Source organism: Macaca fascicularis, chromosome 5 (assembly GCF_037993035.2).
Source record: "Macaca fascicularis isolate 582-1 chromosome 5, T2T-MFA8v1.1".
In the NCBI taxonomy this organism is placed as follows: Eukaryota; Metazoa; Chordata; class Mammalia; order Primates; family Cercopithecidae; genus Macaca; species Macaca fascicularis.
This window is the reverse complement of record NC_088379.1, coordinates 166,358,587-166,373,445: the sequence shown is the minus strand read 5'-3', so window position 1 is coordinate 166,373,445 and position 14,859 is coordinate 166,358,587. Positions and strand designations below refer to the sequence as shown.

The window sequence follows — 14,859 nt, the reverse complement described above, 5'->3', positions numbered from 1 at the left end:
TTGGCTGCCAAAGATAGATTGAAAATAATTTGACAAAGTATTTTGGAGTGCTTTTCAATAGCTGTGGAAAATCATTGTTTTTCACGAAATATTAAGTAGAATGTTCTAGCTGATGGACAGGACATTTGTTGATGAACAATGGATAAAAAAGTTATACATTTGTAATTAATTAAAATTCATACCAAAATGTATTAATTATTTTTTTACAAAAGAGGGGGCACTGAGAAAGAGTAACTAAAAGAAACTCTGTAGAAAACAGAAAGGATTATGTTGACGGCTCTATTTCCTTTTTTTTTTTTTGAGACGGAGTCTTGCTCTGTAGCCCGGGCTGGAGTGCAGTGGCCGGATCTCAGCCCACTGCAAGCTCCGCCTCCCGGGTTTACGCCATTCTCCTCCGGAGTAGCTGGACTACAGGCGCCCGCCACCTCGCCCGGCTAGTTTTTTTTTTTTTTTTTTTGTATTTTTAGTAGAGACGGGGTTTCACGGTGTTAGCCAGGATGGTCTCGATCTCCTGACCTCGTGATCTGCCCGTCTCGGCCTCCCAAAGTGCTGGGATTACAGGCTTGAGCCACCGCGCCCGGCCGATGGCTCTATTTCCTATGAGGCAATCTTATACATTATTTGTGGCAGGAAGGAACAGAGAGAGTGGTTAATTTACACACATCGGCAACCAAGAGAAAAATCCCAATTCAATTTTCAGTTACAAAAAGTGGGTAGGGACTCTCTGCCTGTCTTAGGAACCTGATTGGTAGAGAAGCATAAAAGTAAAACAATGCGAAACTATCATAACTACTAACTAGATCAGTGAGAGACCCAGGCCTGCAGTGTTTCCAGAAGTTTTCAGACTTAAATACCTTTATTTAATGATATATTAAGACACCAAACCCTTTCTCCTCTCCTTTGTCTCAACATCTGTTTTCTTTCAGTACTTGTCTAATAGTGTCTACATAACAAACATGGGTGGATCTCCAAGGCTCCCTAATTCGGGACTCAAGTTGTATATATACATGTTAGACCACCTTATTTACCACATTTGTATTTCTGCGTTCTTCATGATACCAGAGACAGTTTGTTTTTATTCACATAAGTTACAGAATGCATTGGTAATCCAAATTATGCAGAGAACCAGATATTTACTGGGTTTTTTGTTTGTTTTGTTTTGCTTTTTTTGAGGCGGAGTCTTACTCTGTCGCCCAGGCTGGAGTGCAGCGCTGCGATCTCGGCTCACTGCAACCTCTGCCTCCTGGGTTGAAGCCATTCTCTTGCCTCAGCCTCCTGAGTGCCTGGGATTACTTAGGTGTGCACCACCATGCCCTGATAATTTTTGTATTTCCATTTTTAGTAGAGAGGGGGTTTCACCATGTTGGCTAGGCTAGTCTTGAACTCCTGACCTGAAGAGATCCACCTGCCTTGGCCTCCCAAAGTGCTGGGATTACAGGCCTGAGCTGCTGCGCCCAGCCTCATTAGCATTTAACTAATGGCTCTTTCAGTGCTTTAGTTTCCCATCTTCCAAAGTCCATACATTTACTTTTTTTTTTTTCTAAAAGACAAGACATTTGACATATAAACTATACTTATGTTCAATATATAAGTTTGGAATATTTGTATTGTGAATTTTATTTTGTTACGTTTCTATTCAATAGTCTCCTACTATATAGAACTACTCAGTTTTTTAAAACTTTTCTAATACAAATCACTTTCTTTGTGTTCAGGAATGCAAGTATTTCATCATTTCTTTGGTTTATTTCTTTCATTAAGTTTTGGATCAACTTTAATACTTCCTTTAAGATATTATACTTTTTTGTTCTGTATTATCTCTCTGTTTGAAACCACCTGTTCAACAATTTTCCTAGAAGAAGACAGTGGAGGAAAGTCTGGTGAATGACAAGGCCATAGATTAGTGTCTGGGTGTTACCTGACCATGATAGTAATTAGGCAATCAGAATGGATGAGTTTTCAGAGGAATTTAATGTAAAGGAAATAGAGCAGAAAACTAAAGTCTGAGCCTTGACTTTTCTGAAGCCACATCCAGGGAACTGAAGACAAAGTAGCCGCCACAGGCAGAAAGAATTTAAATAATATAACAAAAATGATAACTAAGGTCAGAATGTATACTAAAATGGGATCAGCAGCTTTTTTTCTTCTGCAAATGGCCAGATAGTAAGTAAATATCTTAGACTTTTCAGGACATATGTCTGTCATTATAACATGAAAGATGCCATAATATTTAAATGAATAGCTATAGTTGGGTTATAATACATCTTCATTTCTGTAAATTTGAATCTCATATAATATTTACTTGTCATGAAATTGTACTCCTTTTTAAATTTTTTTTCAACCATTAAAAGATAAAGAAAACATTCCTAGTTTCTGGATCATACCAAATTAGGCAGTGGGCCAAATTTGGCCTGCGGGACCATTATTTGAGAATCTCTGCCTTGCAAGAATGAAAGAACCTTTTATGAAAAATCAAGTGTCTGAAACAGCTAAATGCAGCCGAAATTACAAGCAACTTGAAAGCAAACATTCTCTCATATTCATGTTTTTATTTTCAAGCATAGCTTTGCACAACATTCTTCACATAGTAAGCTCTCAATAAATGCTTTCCAATGAGAAATAAAGGATAATAATTGGAAATTCTGAGGCCACTGGTGACTTTGAAAATATATCTTTTAAAATAGATGATGTCATGAAAGCCTGTTTTAAGCATGGTCAGTTTAGAGTGAAAAGTTGGGAAATGGAAGAAAGGTTGTTCAAAAGTCTGAAGATAATTAGATGGATGATTGAAATGGAAATATTAATTCAATTGAAGCTGTTTTATGAAGTGTTTCTTAAATTTATGGGGCAATGTTAATGTCTGAATAATTGAATAGTTAAAATTATAAGAAAAATTGAGGGCAGGTCTTTCTGAAAGTAAGGAGTAGTGGACGTATCTTTTAAGATTAGATAGAAGGATGAGAGGAGGTAGTCCTGACAACAACTTATTGAGGTGGAAGCAAGGAAAATAGATGTGTTTGTGAGAAATATTTGTCTTTAGGAATGATGCAGGATGACCTGAGAAGGAGAATATGAAGAGGAAGGAAGGAAAGATTGGAAATTAAAGATTTTAAGGCAAAGCATTTTTAATAGGTAATTAGTCTAATAAATGAAAATGGCAACATCCTAGTAGAAGACAAGTGTATATATGATTCTGTTTGATTTACCTTGGCTTAGCAAATCAGATATTAGTAACATTATTTAAAATGCTAATTAAAATTTGTACCATCAGTAGTGATATAACTTGTACTCTTTAACATTTTGGGAAAGTATAATACATGTGTAGGAAATATGTGATTAAATATGGAAAAGATCCAAAAGAAATAAATTCTAAATATACATTAGAATTGTCTTTTCCCGGACTCTCATCTCCGTTAGTTTATACCTTATTAATTCTGTTCACTCTAAATGTTAGTATACATTTCTGTAAAAGTGATTTAATAATACTCTTTGATATAATCCCTGGCAGCTTTCCTCATCAGTATGTATTATCTTAATCTTATTTTTCATCTCTGGATTCTGTGTCTCCTTTTTGTCCCATTAAATCTCTAATTCATGTTAAAAAACATTCCTCTACTATTTTTCTTCCATAGAAATAAATATTAATACGAGAAAATAAAAGAGTGCTATTGTAAAGTGAGAAATAATATAATTAGAAATAATATCATAAAGCAAAGCAAAGAAAATCCAGGATTACTGTCAGGAAACTTTTAATGGCTTTGTAAAAATGATTGTAAGTCTGGTCAAGGATGTCTTATTGGGACAGCATCCAAATAGAAACTAATTCCCAGCAGAGCAGTGTATTTTACTGTTGAATAGTTCTGTAGCAAACAAAGGGGTGGAAATCATTCGTGGTTCAGCAGTTGTTTGGCTGACAGTTATGTGTCAGGTCGCTCACACTTTTCATTACTTTGGCAGGTTTTACACAACGGCGAAGAATTTGTAAACAATTTCCCTGTATTCAGAGCCTTTCACCAACCTTAGTTCCCACTTTTTTCCCACTTCTTCATGCCTCTCAAGTACATATTTTTATCTAGTGTTTGTTTCTCGCAAAATAGATTCTTGTCCTTGACATTAAGTATACTTCTGAAGAAAAGGTTGTCTTAGAAAACAGTGTGTCAGTAGGAATTGGTGAATGAAAGTATAATACTGCATTCTAAGCACGTAGTGAAGACAGACTTCTGCCTCCAGGTTTGGGTTACCTCCTTAAGAGTGCCAAGGACTCTACTCAGGTTGACCTCCCGAATAGTCACCTGTAATGGCCGTGGTACACAGAATTAATTTCATAAATCCAGGACTACCTGAAACACCATACGATACGTGCTTCATTTTCAGTCTTTCCGCTTATGACTTAGAAGCTTAGAACAATCTCTGCTGTTTAGAGGAGAACACTATTGTTTTATGTTCCTAAACCATGCAACACTGAACCAGATCTTAAAAATTAATGGACACTCCAGAGCCTTCCTGAATTAGATCTGACATTTGGAGAACATTAACCGCAGGCCACACACTGGATGTCTCATTGCAAAGTGCTTTGGTATTTACATTAGTTACCAAATTTTATGCAAAAAGGAAAACCACCTACAATGGTTATGCAGCCTGAGAAAGGTTACATTTTTTAGTTGTTCAATGTGGTTACTCAATGTCAAATATGGTATACTGCTATCAGTGTTATCTTTAGAAATAAATGCTTAGTGATACTGATAATGAGAATGTGGTTGATTTTTGTCTTATGATTATTAAATACATATGCTGAATGGTATGTCTGTTGAAAAACGAATGTTTTTATATAGATTAGAAAAAATAGTCTTATTGTAAGTTAGCTTAGAGATAATAACTGGAGTATACAAAAATATGAAATTAGACATGAGTTGCTAATTATCAGACAAAAAAATCAAATACTGGAATAATTGTTTATCGTTATATTATTATTATATAAATAACTTTCTTACTGCACAGACTTCTTTTTTTTTTTTTTTTTTTTGAGACAGAGTCTCACTATGTCACCCAGGCTGGAGTGCAGTGGCGTGGTCTCAGCTCACTGCAAGCTCCACCTCCCAGGTTCAGGCCGTTCTCCTGCCTCAGCCTCCCGAGTAGCTGGGACTACATGCACCCGCCACCACGCCCGGCTAATTTTTTTGTATTTTTAGTGGAGACGGGGTTTCACCATGTTAGCGAGGATGATCTCGATCTCCTGACCTCATGATCCTCCCACCTTACCCTCCCAAAGTGCTGGGATTACAGGCCACACCTGGCCTGCACATACGTTTTATGTACATTTTAACCAGTCTCTCTTATTTGTGGTTTTTCTAACTGTAATAGAACAGTGCGTAAAAGAAAACTCGAAAACACTTCATACACTTTTACTTATGCTGTGACTCCCAGGATAAATCACAAGGGCTTGCGTATCTCTTCCACAATCATTTTTTGGCAATATGAAGGAAAAGAGGAAATAGAGGGAGGGGCTTTTTTGGCCTCATTTACAGTCATCTAACACAAAGTATGCAATCTTCAACCAGAAGGCAGTTCTAGGGTAAGGAAACATAATAAGAAGCTTTGGGAATATTGAAAGATTTTTTAAAATTTGACCTTGATTGAAAAATAAAACAACCATTGAGAATAACTACCTTATTATAATTTATTTAATCTTTGATTTACTAGAAATTAAAAGAATCCTGAAATCTTTTCCAGAAGATTATATGACTTAACAAAACTATGAATTTGCTATGAGGACAGCCACTAATGTTGTGAAAAACTCAGAATATACTTAAAGTGTGACATTTATTCTGTTAAAGAAACTTGAGACTGGGAAAATTTGGGGAAAGATGTTGGACTTTTTGAAGTTGCTGAGTTATAACCAAGTAGGAAAAAAATGAAAGAACTGCATTTTACTAGAAAAATAAGTAATTAAGAACATAAAATGTACTTTAAAGGAATCTCATTTTACATTGCTTTCCATACATATTTAATGAACTGAAATATGTTCTATTAATTAAACTTTATATATATATTTAACATTTGATGCTGAAAGTTGTAGAGAATGAAACATTAATTTTACCCATGATATTGTCAGGTATGTGTTATAATTTAAGATATAAATTTAATTTTATCTTTCCTAAATTACAGGATGAAGTCTGTCCCAAAGCTGAGGGAGATGAAGTTCAGAGGTGTGTGTGGGCATCAGCTGTTAATGTCAAAGACAAGTTCATTTATGTTGCACAGCCAACTTTGGACAGAGTCCTTATTGTTGATGTGCAGTCCCAAAAAGTTGTTCAGGTATGAATAATTACTACTTGTGGACAAGTAAATCTTTAAAAATATTTATATTATTGCAGTAATCTTTTCCAGGTAACTTGATTGTCACTGATAATATGTTTCCTTACTTGGATAACTAGAAAATTTACGCAATTTCTGCAAACTCTTCTCTCATTCTGTTCCTTAAGCCTAATGAATTCAGGAGGTAATTTAAATTTTTTGTTTTCAGAAATTAAATCCACCAACACTTCGTAATATTAACCTGCCTAGCTCCACACAAATCTCCCTCCCAGCTGCGTATTCTATCTAGAGCAAGGAAGGCACAGTCAGAGCAGGCAGAGGCCAATTAAGACATTCCTGCTTATCATTATAGAACTGGAATGGAGGCCTCCTTATTTTATTCTTAATAAAGACCAAGACAATCGTAGGCTTCACTAGATGACTGTAACCTAGTAGAATTTGCTAGGTAGTAGTAAAATAAATAATATGTAAGTATGTTAGAGATAGAGAAAGCAATCTATAATAAACATTGCCATGGTCATGCTTTCACAATTCTCTGAATTCATACTTCAAGTTTGAGCCACTAACTGTTGCAGCCCATGCTCTTTACGTGAAATCAGTTGCAGAACAACCAAGGTGAAGTGCAGGATTGATGTCCAGTCAGTCTGGTCCCTTAATTATTTTCATCTTTTGCTTCTCAGCTCAGAGAAAAGTAAGTTAACTAGCTTTATGAGATATGTACAATCTGTTAAATGGGAATAATAAATATATGTATCTTGTGAAGTTATTTTAAGAATTACATGAATAATGCATGTAAAGCATTTATAGTAGACCCTGGCATGTTGAAGTGCCATATGCCTGTTTCCTCTCAAAATTTCTCGGGAGACTGGACCCAAAACATTCCTTCATTTACAGAGAATGTTTTCAGTCAATATTGGTTTGAAGTTAAACCTCTAATTTTGATTTCTGTCTAGCACTACAAAAAGTGTTAAGATGTTCAAAGTAGGACTACACATTCTAAAAGTCATTGACAACTTCACATGAATTCATTCATCCATCCATCCATCCATCCATCCATTCACCCATTCACCCAGGTAGCACTTCATCCATATATTCTGTATTTATTTAATAATTGCTTATTATGTGTTTCTCATTTCACAAATGCAAACATGAAAAGTACTTCTGCTATGAAGAGCTGGCACTTCCAGGTTTACAAATTGACGGTGAATAACTGGCCTAATGGTTCACTTTCTAATATGAGAATGAGCAGTACAATCATGAGTTAAAGGATGAATAGTTACTCTAATAGAAAACCCTAAGGCCCTAAGGTTACACATTTATTATGAATATACAATCTAATGGTCTGATATTTATTGTGAGAAAAAATTTTGCTGTATATTTCACTTCTTTGTTTCTGATTTTTGAGACTGTGGGATTTTGACTAGGCTGGATTTTTATTTCAGCTACAACATAGGCCAACACAAATTACAAGCATTCGATTTAGAATTATCAAAACTCCTTGCTGGTGAATTAAAATTGGAAATATATTTTAGAAATAATCAGGCTGGTTTTTAAATTGAGTTTTCAAACTAGAGAACTATACTCACTGAATATAAATTATCTAACTGATGTTCAAAAGTGGGAAGAGCTAACATCACTTATTATTCATATAATTCCACCTTCAAATAATGGTGAAACATTTAAAATAGAAAAGATTAATTAAAAATGTTCAAGTGATATGGTAATTACATAAACTGTATTATTTTTCAAAATGCCTATTATTACTATGAAATATTAGGGGAACTTATAAAACTTCACAAAATGAAAAGCAGATAATAATATGATACAATTATGATTGCAGAGTTTTTTCAGCTTAGTATCTAACACATTTTTATAGGTTGATAAATTGGGGCACAGTCCAAATGCGTTCTCCTTATGACCATGTTATTATAATAATAATTACTTATATTACTCATTCTAGATACTACCTGTTTGAAGGAAATTATTATGTAGATTTCTATTACCACATATAAATATTGACTGATTTTGAGCATAAATGGATATATATGATATTCACGATCTGAATCTGGCTATCTGTGCTTTACATTATGATTGCAAGATCATTTTGTTCGTAGCTGTTGCTAGTGTAATTCTTTGTTTTATTGCTGTGAAAAAACTGATTACAGTTGATTCTCATTGTTGTGGATTCTGTATTTATAGTTACCTACTTGTTTAAATTTATTTATAACCATGGCATTTTATGGTCATTTGTGGGCATACCTAGATGTGAAAACTTTTTTATTGCTAAATATACACATGCCCCTCTGTATCTGAACAAGAAGATATTCTGCCTTCTTGTTTTAACTTTCATACTATAAATGAATATTCTTTCCATGCTCAATTTAATACCTTTAAAAAAAAAATCCGTGCTTTTGACAATTTTGCTGTTTAAAACGGCCTCCACACATAGTGTTGAAGTGCTGTCTAGAGTTCCCAAGTACAAGAAGATTGTGATGCACCTAATGGTAAGTTTTGTTCAGGCATGAGTTGTAATGCTGTTGGCCGTGAGTTCCATCTTCATCAGTTAACAATGTGTATTAAATAAGGTGTTTTTAGACAGATACATACATAAAGCAAGGTGATGTATTGATTGGTTGATTCCAATAATATGAACAAAAGCTCAACAGATCATAACTCTTCACTTCCTTTATGAAATCAGTATTCAGTAATTCGGTGTTAGTGATGATTTATAGAGGAGCTATCATAAATAATTAGAATTTACTATATTGGAGTATCAGACTTGTATTTATCCATTCTACTGCTAACAGACATTTAAAGTGTATTTAAATTTGTACTATGGTGAATAATACTATTTGCTACAGTTTTGTACACTTTTTGGGTGCAAAATATTCAATTCTTTTCGTATATGCATATATGAATTGAAATGTGAGACCAAATATTACATGTGAGTTTATGTGTATGTATGCATGTTAAGCTATCCAAGGTGCATCATTTTCCAAATGATTATATTTAACTTCCAAAAATAGCATATGTGACTATCAGTAGTGATAAATTTTTAACTAATATTACATTTAATCTACTGATGAAATTAGGGAGCTGTGAAATCTTTACACTATTGAGACTTTTTCTATATTTCTGCATTGATGATCATTTTGTTTGTTAACATTTTACTTTCAAGTTTTATAATAACCCTGTATTTCTCGAATAAATTCTTAAAATTGAAAAAGCCAAAATATATCTTCTAAAAATTCAAAGTGAATTATTAAAATTTAAATTGCTATGTATATGTTAAACAATAGTTTAAATAAAAGAGGAGAATGATTAACTAAGTTCAGAGATAGACCTGAATTACAAATAATGCAGTCAATCAAATAATGCAGTGTATTGAGGAAAAGAGAAGGAAAATATAAATGAGGAATTAAGACATAAAGTCAGAATTAACATATGTGCAATAATATTTCCTAAAATAGATAATAGAAAGAAAAGGGAAAAGTTAATATTTCAGTCAAAATGAATAATAATTGCATAAAGTATAATAAACTATAATAATAATTTATATAACATGAAACAATATAAAAGCACTTATGTAAACCCTCAGATTTAGAAGGACAAGGAAACTCAATTGGAAAACAAAAAATTACACTTTAAAAAGGCAGTAATTTATCTGCCTTTTTAAGATCTTCCTTTTTCCATTTGGTTGTGTCACTTCAAAGAGGAAGATCTTAAAAAGGTGGATAAATTACTATGAGATGGTAGCAAATTTCTCAGTGGAAATAATGAATATCAAAATAAAGTAAAATATTACAAAAAGACTAAGTGGAAATTTAAAAAATAATTATAAAACTAGGGCACGATTTGTTTATTGTGTCAGAAACACAAAAACATAGACTTTATCACCAACGTAAATGGAAACAACATGGAAACAAATTGTTTACTTCAGGAATCAGGAAAATTAGTCGTAAGTTTGACCTGATAGTGAGCAAGGGAATTGATAAACATATGATCTATTAAAGTATTAATTGTAGAAAACAACAAAAACAGGAGCAGCTTGCATGCAGAATGCAGGAGCCAAGGTGAGCAAAAAGGATCCTGTCCTTTAAATTTGGGGTATCTGTTCTTTGATTGTTGATTGACACTTCTGATTACAGAGCTACAGACAGAGGTGGGTGAACATTGTTGTTACACCTTGCCCATTGTTGCAAGCCTCTTTTCCTTTGGTAAAAGTGACTTCCAGGACGTGTAAAGCCTAGTGCCTGTTTATACTCCTCTTTCATTTTTCTCCAGTTCTTCATTTTAGAACCAGACATTAAGTACTAGTTTATTTAAAAACAAACACATATAGGAGAAAAATTAGAAAGTGACCAGTTGGTGCCCAGAGGAAGGCTCAGAAAAATACCTTAGAAGACTTTAAGTTTACATTAGGCTGAACCTTGGAACAGAGACAGCCTACAGTAATAAACAAAAGCAAAAAATGCAATTAAAAAAACAGCAGTGACTGGGCACAGTGGCTCACGCCTGTAATCCTAGCAATTTGGGAGACCAAGGTGGGTGGATCACCTGAGGTCAGGAGTTCAAGACCAACCTAACCAACATGGAGAAACACCATCTCTACTAAAAATACAAAATTAGCTAGGTGTGATGGTGCATGCCTATAATCCCAGCTACTTGGGAGGCTGAGAGAGGAGAATCGCTTGAACCCAGGAGGCGGAAGTTGCTGTGAGCCAATATCATGCCATCGCACTCCAGCCTGGGCAACAAGAGCAAAACTCTGTCTTAAAAAAAAATGGCAAACAAGAGGATGGGGAAGAATCTGATCTCTAGAATTATCACAGTTATTAGATTTGAATGCCTAGTCTTCAAAAACAAACAAAAAAAAGTCACAAGGTATACAGAGAAACAGAAAAGTATGGTCATTTAAATAAAATAGAATCACCTGTAATCCCAGCACTTTGGGAGGCCAAAGCAGGTGAATCACCAGGTCAGGATATCATGACAATCCTGGCTAACATGGTAAAACCCCGTCTCTATTAAAAATACAGAAAAAAGTATTAGCTGGCTGTGGTGGTGGGCACCTGTAGTCCCATCTACTCGGGATGCTGAAGCAGCATAATGGTGTGAACCCAGGAGGCAGAGCTAGGAGTGAGCAGAGATCATGCCACTGCACTTGCACTCCAGCCTGGGTGACAGTGTGAGACTCCCTCTCAAAAAAAAAAAAAAAAAAAAAGAAGAAAAGAAAACAAAAACAGAATCAACAGAATGTATTCCTGAAAAAGACCTGAGGCAGATTTACTAGATAAAAACATTAAAACAACTATCTTAAAGATGCTCAAAGCACTAAAGATAAAAAGAAAGTTGAGGAAATAATGTAAAAACAAAATGGAAATATTGAGAGGTGAAGCCAGTTGGGCTTCTGGGTTGGTTGGGGACTTGGAGAACTTTTCTGTCTAGCTAAAGGATTGTAAATGCACCAATCAGCACACTGTGTCTAGCTAAAGGTTTGGAAAAACAACACTCAGCACTCTGTCAAAATGGAGCAATCAGCACTCTGTAAAATGGACCAATCAGCACTCTGCAAAATGGACCAATCAGCTCTCTGCAAAATGGACCAATCATCAGGATGTAGGTGGGGTCAAATAAGCGAATAAAAACAGGCCACCCAAGCCAGCAGTGGCAACCCACTGTGGTCCCTTTCCATGCTCTGAAAGCTATGTTCTTTTGTTCTTTGCAATAAATCTTGCTGCTGCTCAGTGTTTGGGTCTGTACTACATTTATGAGCTGTAACACTCACAATGAAGGTCTGCAACTTCACTCCTGAAGTCAGCGAGACCACGAACCCACCAGGAGGAATGAAAAACTCCAGACGTGTGGCCTTTAAGAACTGTAACACTCACTGCAAAGGTCTGCAGCTTCACTCTCGAAGTCAGGGAGATCATGAACCCACCAGAAAGAAGAAACTCCACAAACATCTGAACATCAGAAGGAACAAACTCCAAACACACTATCTTTAAGAATTGTAATACTCATCATGAGGGTCTGCGGCTTCATTCTTGAAGTCAGTGAGACCAAGAACTCACCAATTCCAGACACAATATTAGTAAATAATAAAAAATCTTTAAAAATTTGAAAGATGAAAAGTTACAATAATTGAAATGAAAAATATACTAGAGGTATTCCAAAGCAGATTTCAGCAGATAGAAAAATCAACTAACTTGAAGATAGTGCAATTGAATTACTGAGTCTGGGAACCAGAAAGAAAAACAGTTGAAGAGGAGTGAACCAAGTCTAAGGGACCTGTGAGACTCAGTCAAGTGTACCAACATATGCATTGTGGCAGTCCCAGAAGGAGAAGAGCAAGAGAAATGGACTGCAGAATATGTGGAGAAATCATGGCTAATAACTTTCCAAATTTAATGAAAAACATGAATATAAACATACATGAAGATCAACAAAGTCCAAGTATGATAGATAAAAGTGACCGACATCAAGACACATTAGAATTATACTCTCAAAAGCCAAAGCCAAAGAAAGAATTATGAAAGCATCACGAGGGAAACAACTCTACGCATACTGTGTATCCTCAATAAGATTATCAGATTTATTACTATTACTAGAAACTATGGAGGCAAGAAGGCAGTGGATCCATACATTCAAAGTACTACAAGACCAAATTAAAAAAAAAAAGTGGCCGGGCGCAGTGGCTCAAGCCTGTAATCCCAGCACTTTGGGAGGCCGAGATGGGTGGATCACAAGGTCAGGAGATCAAGACCGTCCTGGCTAACACTGTGAAACCCCGTATCTATAAAAAAATACAAAAAACTAGCTGGGTGAGGTGGCGGGCGCCTGTAGTCCCAGCTACTCGGGAGGCTGAGGCAGGAGAATGGCGTGAACCTGGGAGGCGGAGCTTGCAGTGAACTGAGATCTGGCCACTGCACTCCAGCCCGGGCGACAGAGTGAGACTCCATCTCAAAAATAAATAAATAAATAAAAAAATAAAAAGTCAATCAAGGATCCTATATCAAACAAAAATTGTCCTTCAAAAGTGAGGTAGAAATTAAGATATTCCCAGATACACAATAGCTGAGTTCGTTGCTATTAGACTTGTCCTGTAAGAAATGTTCAAGGTAGCCCAGCAAAGTAAAAAAAACACAGGAGTAAATCAAAACAGTACACAGGCTGGGCACCGTGACTCATGCCTGTAATCCCAGCACTTCAGGAGGCTGAGGTGAGTGAATCACGAGGTCAGGAAATTGAGACCATGCTGGCCAACATGGTGAAAACCGATCTCTACTAAAAATACAAAAAATTGGCTGGGCATGGTGGCAGGTGCCTGTAGTTCCAGCTACTTAGGTGCCTGAGGCAGGAGAATCACTTAAACCTGGGAGGCAGAGGTTGCAGTGAGCCGAGATCTTGCCACTGCACTCCAACCTGAGCGAGAAAGAAAGGCTCCGTCCGTCTTAAAACAAAACAAAACAAAACAAAACAAAAACACTAGATAGTAACTTGAAGTCATATGAGGAAATAAAGATCTTTATAAAAGCAAATATATGAACAATCACAAAATCTAATGATTATAGTAAAATTTGGTAACTTCACTTTTTGTTTCTTACCTGATACGAGAGTAATGCATAAATATTATTAGTCTAAAAGTTATTGTAACTTTGTTTTGCAAAAACCCTTTTGTTTTCTACATAATTTAAGGAAATAATGCATTTAAAAGAATTATTTATTTTTTTGGCACATGGTGTACAAAATTGTAATTTGTGACATAAACACCTAAAAGAGATCAGAATGGAGCTATTAAAGGAGCAAAGTTTTGTATGTTATTGATGTTTAGCTATTATAGAACTGCTATAACTTTAAGCTATTAAGTGTAATCCCCATGCTAACCACAAAGAAAATAGCTGCAGAATATAGACAAAAGAAAATGAGAAATTTAAACATTTCATTACAAAAAAATAACTAAACATGAATGAAGACAATAATGCAGGAAATGAGAGGGGAAATCTGTAAGGCATATTAAAAGACATATAGCAGAATAACAAAGGTAAGTACCTTATCACTAAGTACTTTAAATATAAATGGCTTACATTATTTAATCAAAAGACAGAGATTGACAGAATGGATTAAAAACAGGATCAAAGTATATGCTGTCTACAAGTGGCTCACTTTAGGTATAATCACACTAAAAGTTTGAAAGATAAGGGATTGAAAAAGATAGTCCATGCACTGAGTAACCAAAAGGTAGAGGTAACTATACTAGTATATGTATCCATAGACTTAAAATATCACAAGGGCCTGGTGTGGTGGCTCGCACTTCTAATACCAGCACTTTGAGAGGCCAGGACAGGGGCAGTGTGTGGCCCCAGGTGTTCAAGACCTACCTGGACAACATAGTGAGATGGTGTCTCTCTATATACATATTTTTTAATTTGTTGGATGTGGTAGCACACACTTGTAGTCCCAATACTTGGGAAACTGAGTGATGTGGGAGCATCACTTGAGCCTGGAAGTCAAAGCTGCAGTGAGCTTTGGTTGTGCCACTGCACT

At 35.4% G+C, this 14,859-nt stretch overlaps 1 protein-coding gene across 6 annotated transcripts in view; it reads left to right on the top strand.

The window, feature by feature from the left end:
* FSTL5 (follistatin like 5) overlaps positions 1–14,859 on the top strand; it is an 812,423-nt gene that overhangs the window by 716,780 nt on the left and 80,784 nt on the right. For all 6 annotated transcript variants that reach the window (XM_005556204.4, XM_005556203.4, XM_005556206.4 and 3 more), the window contains one exon: positions 6,163–6,312. In XM_005556204.4, coding sequence (XP_005556261.3) covers positions 6,163–6,312 — 150 coding nt within the window. The remainder of the gene's footprint in view (positions 1–6,162; positions 6,313–14,859) is intronic.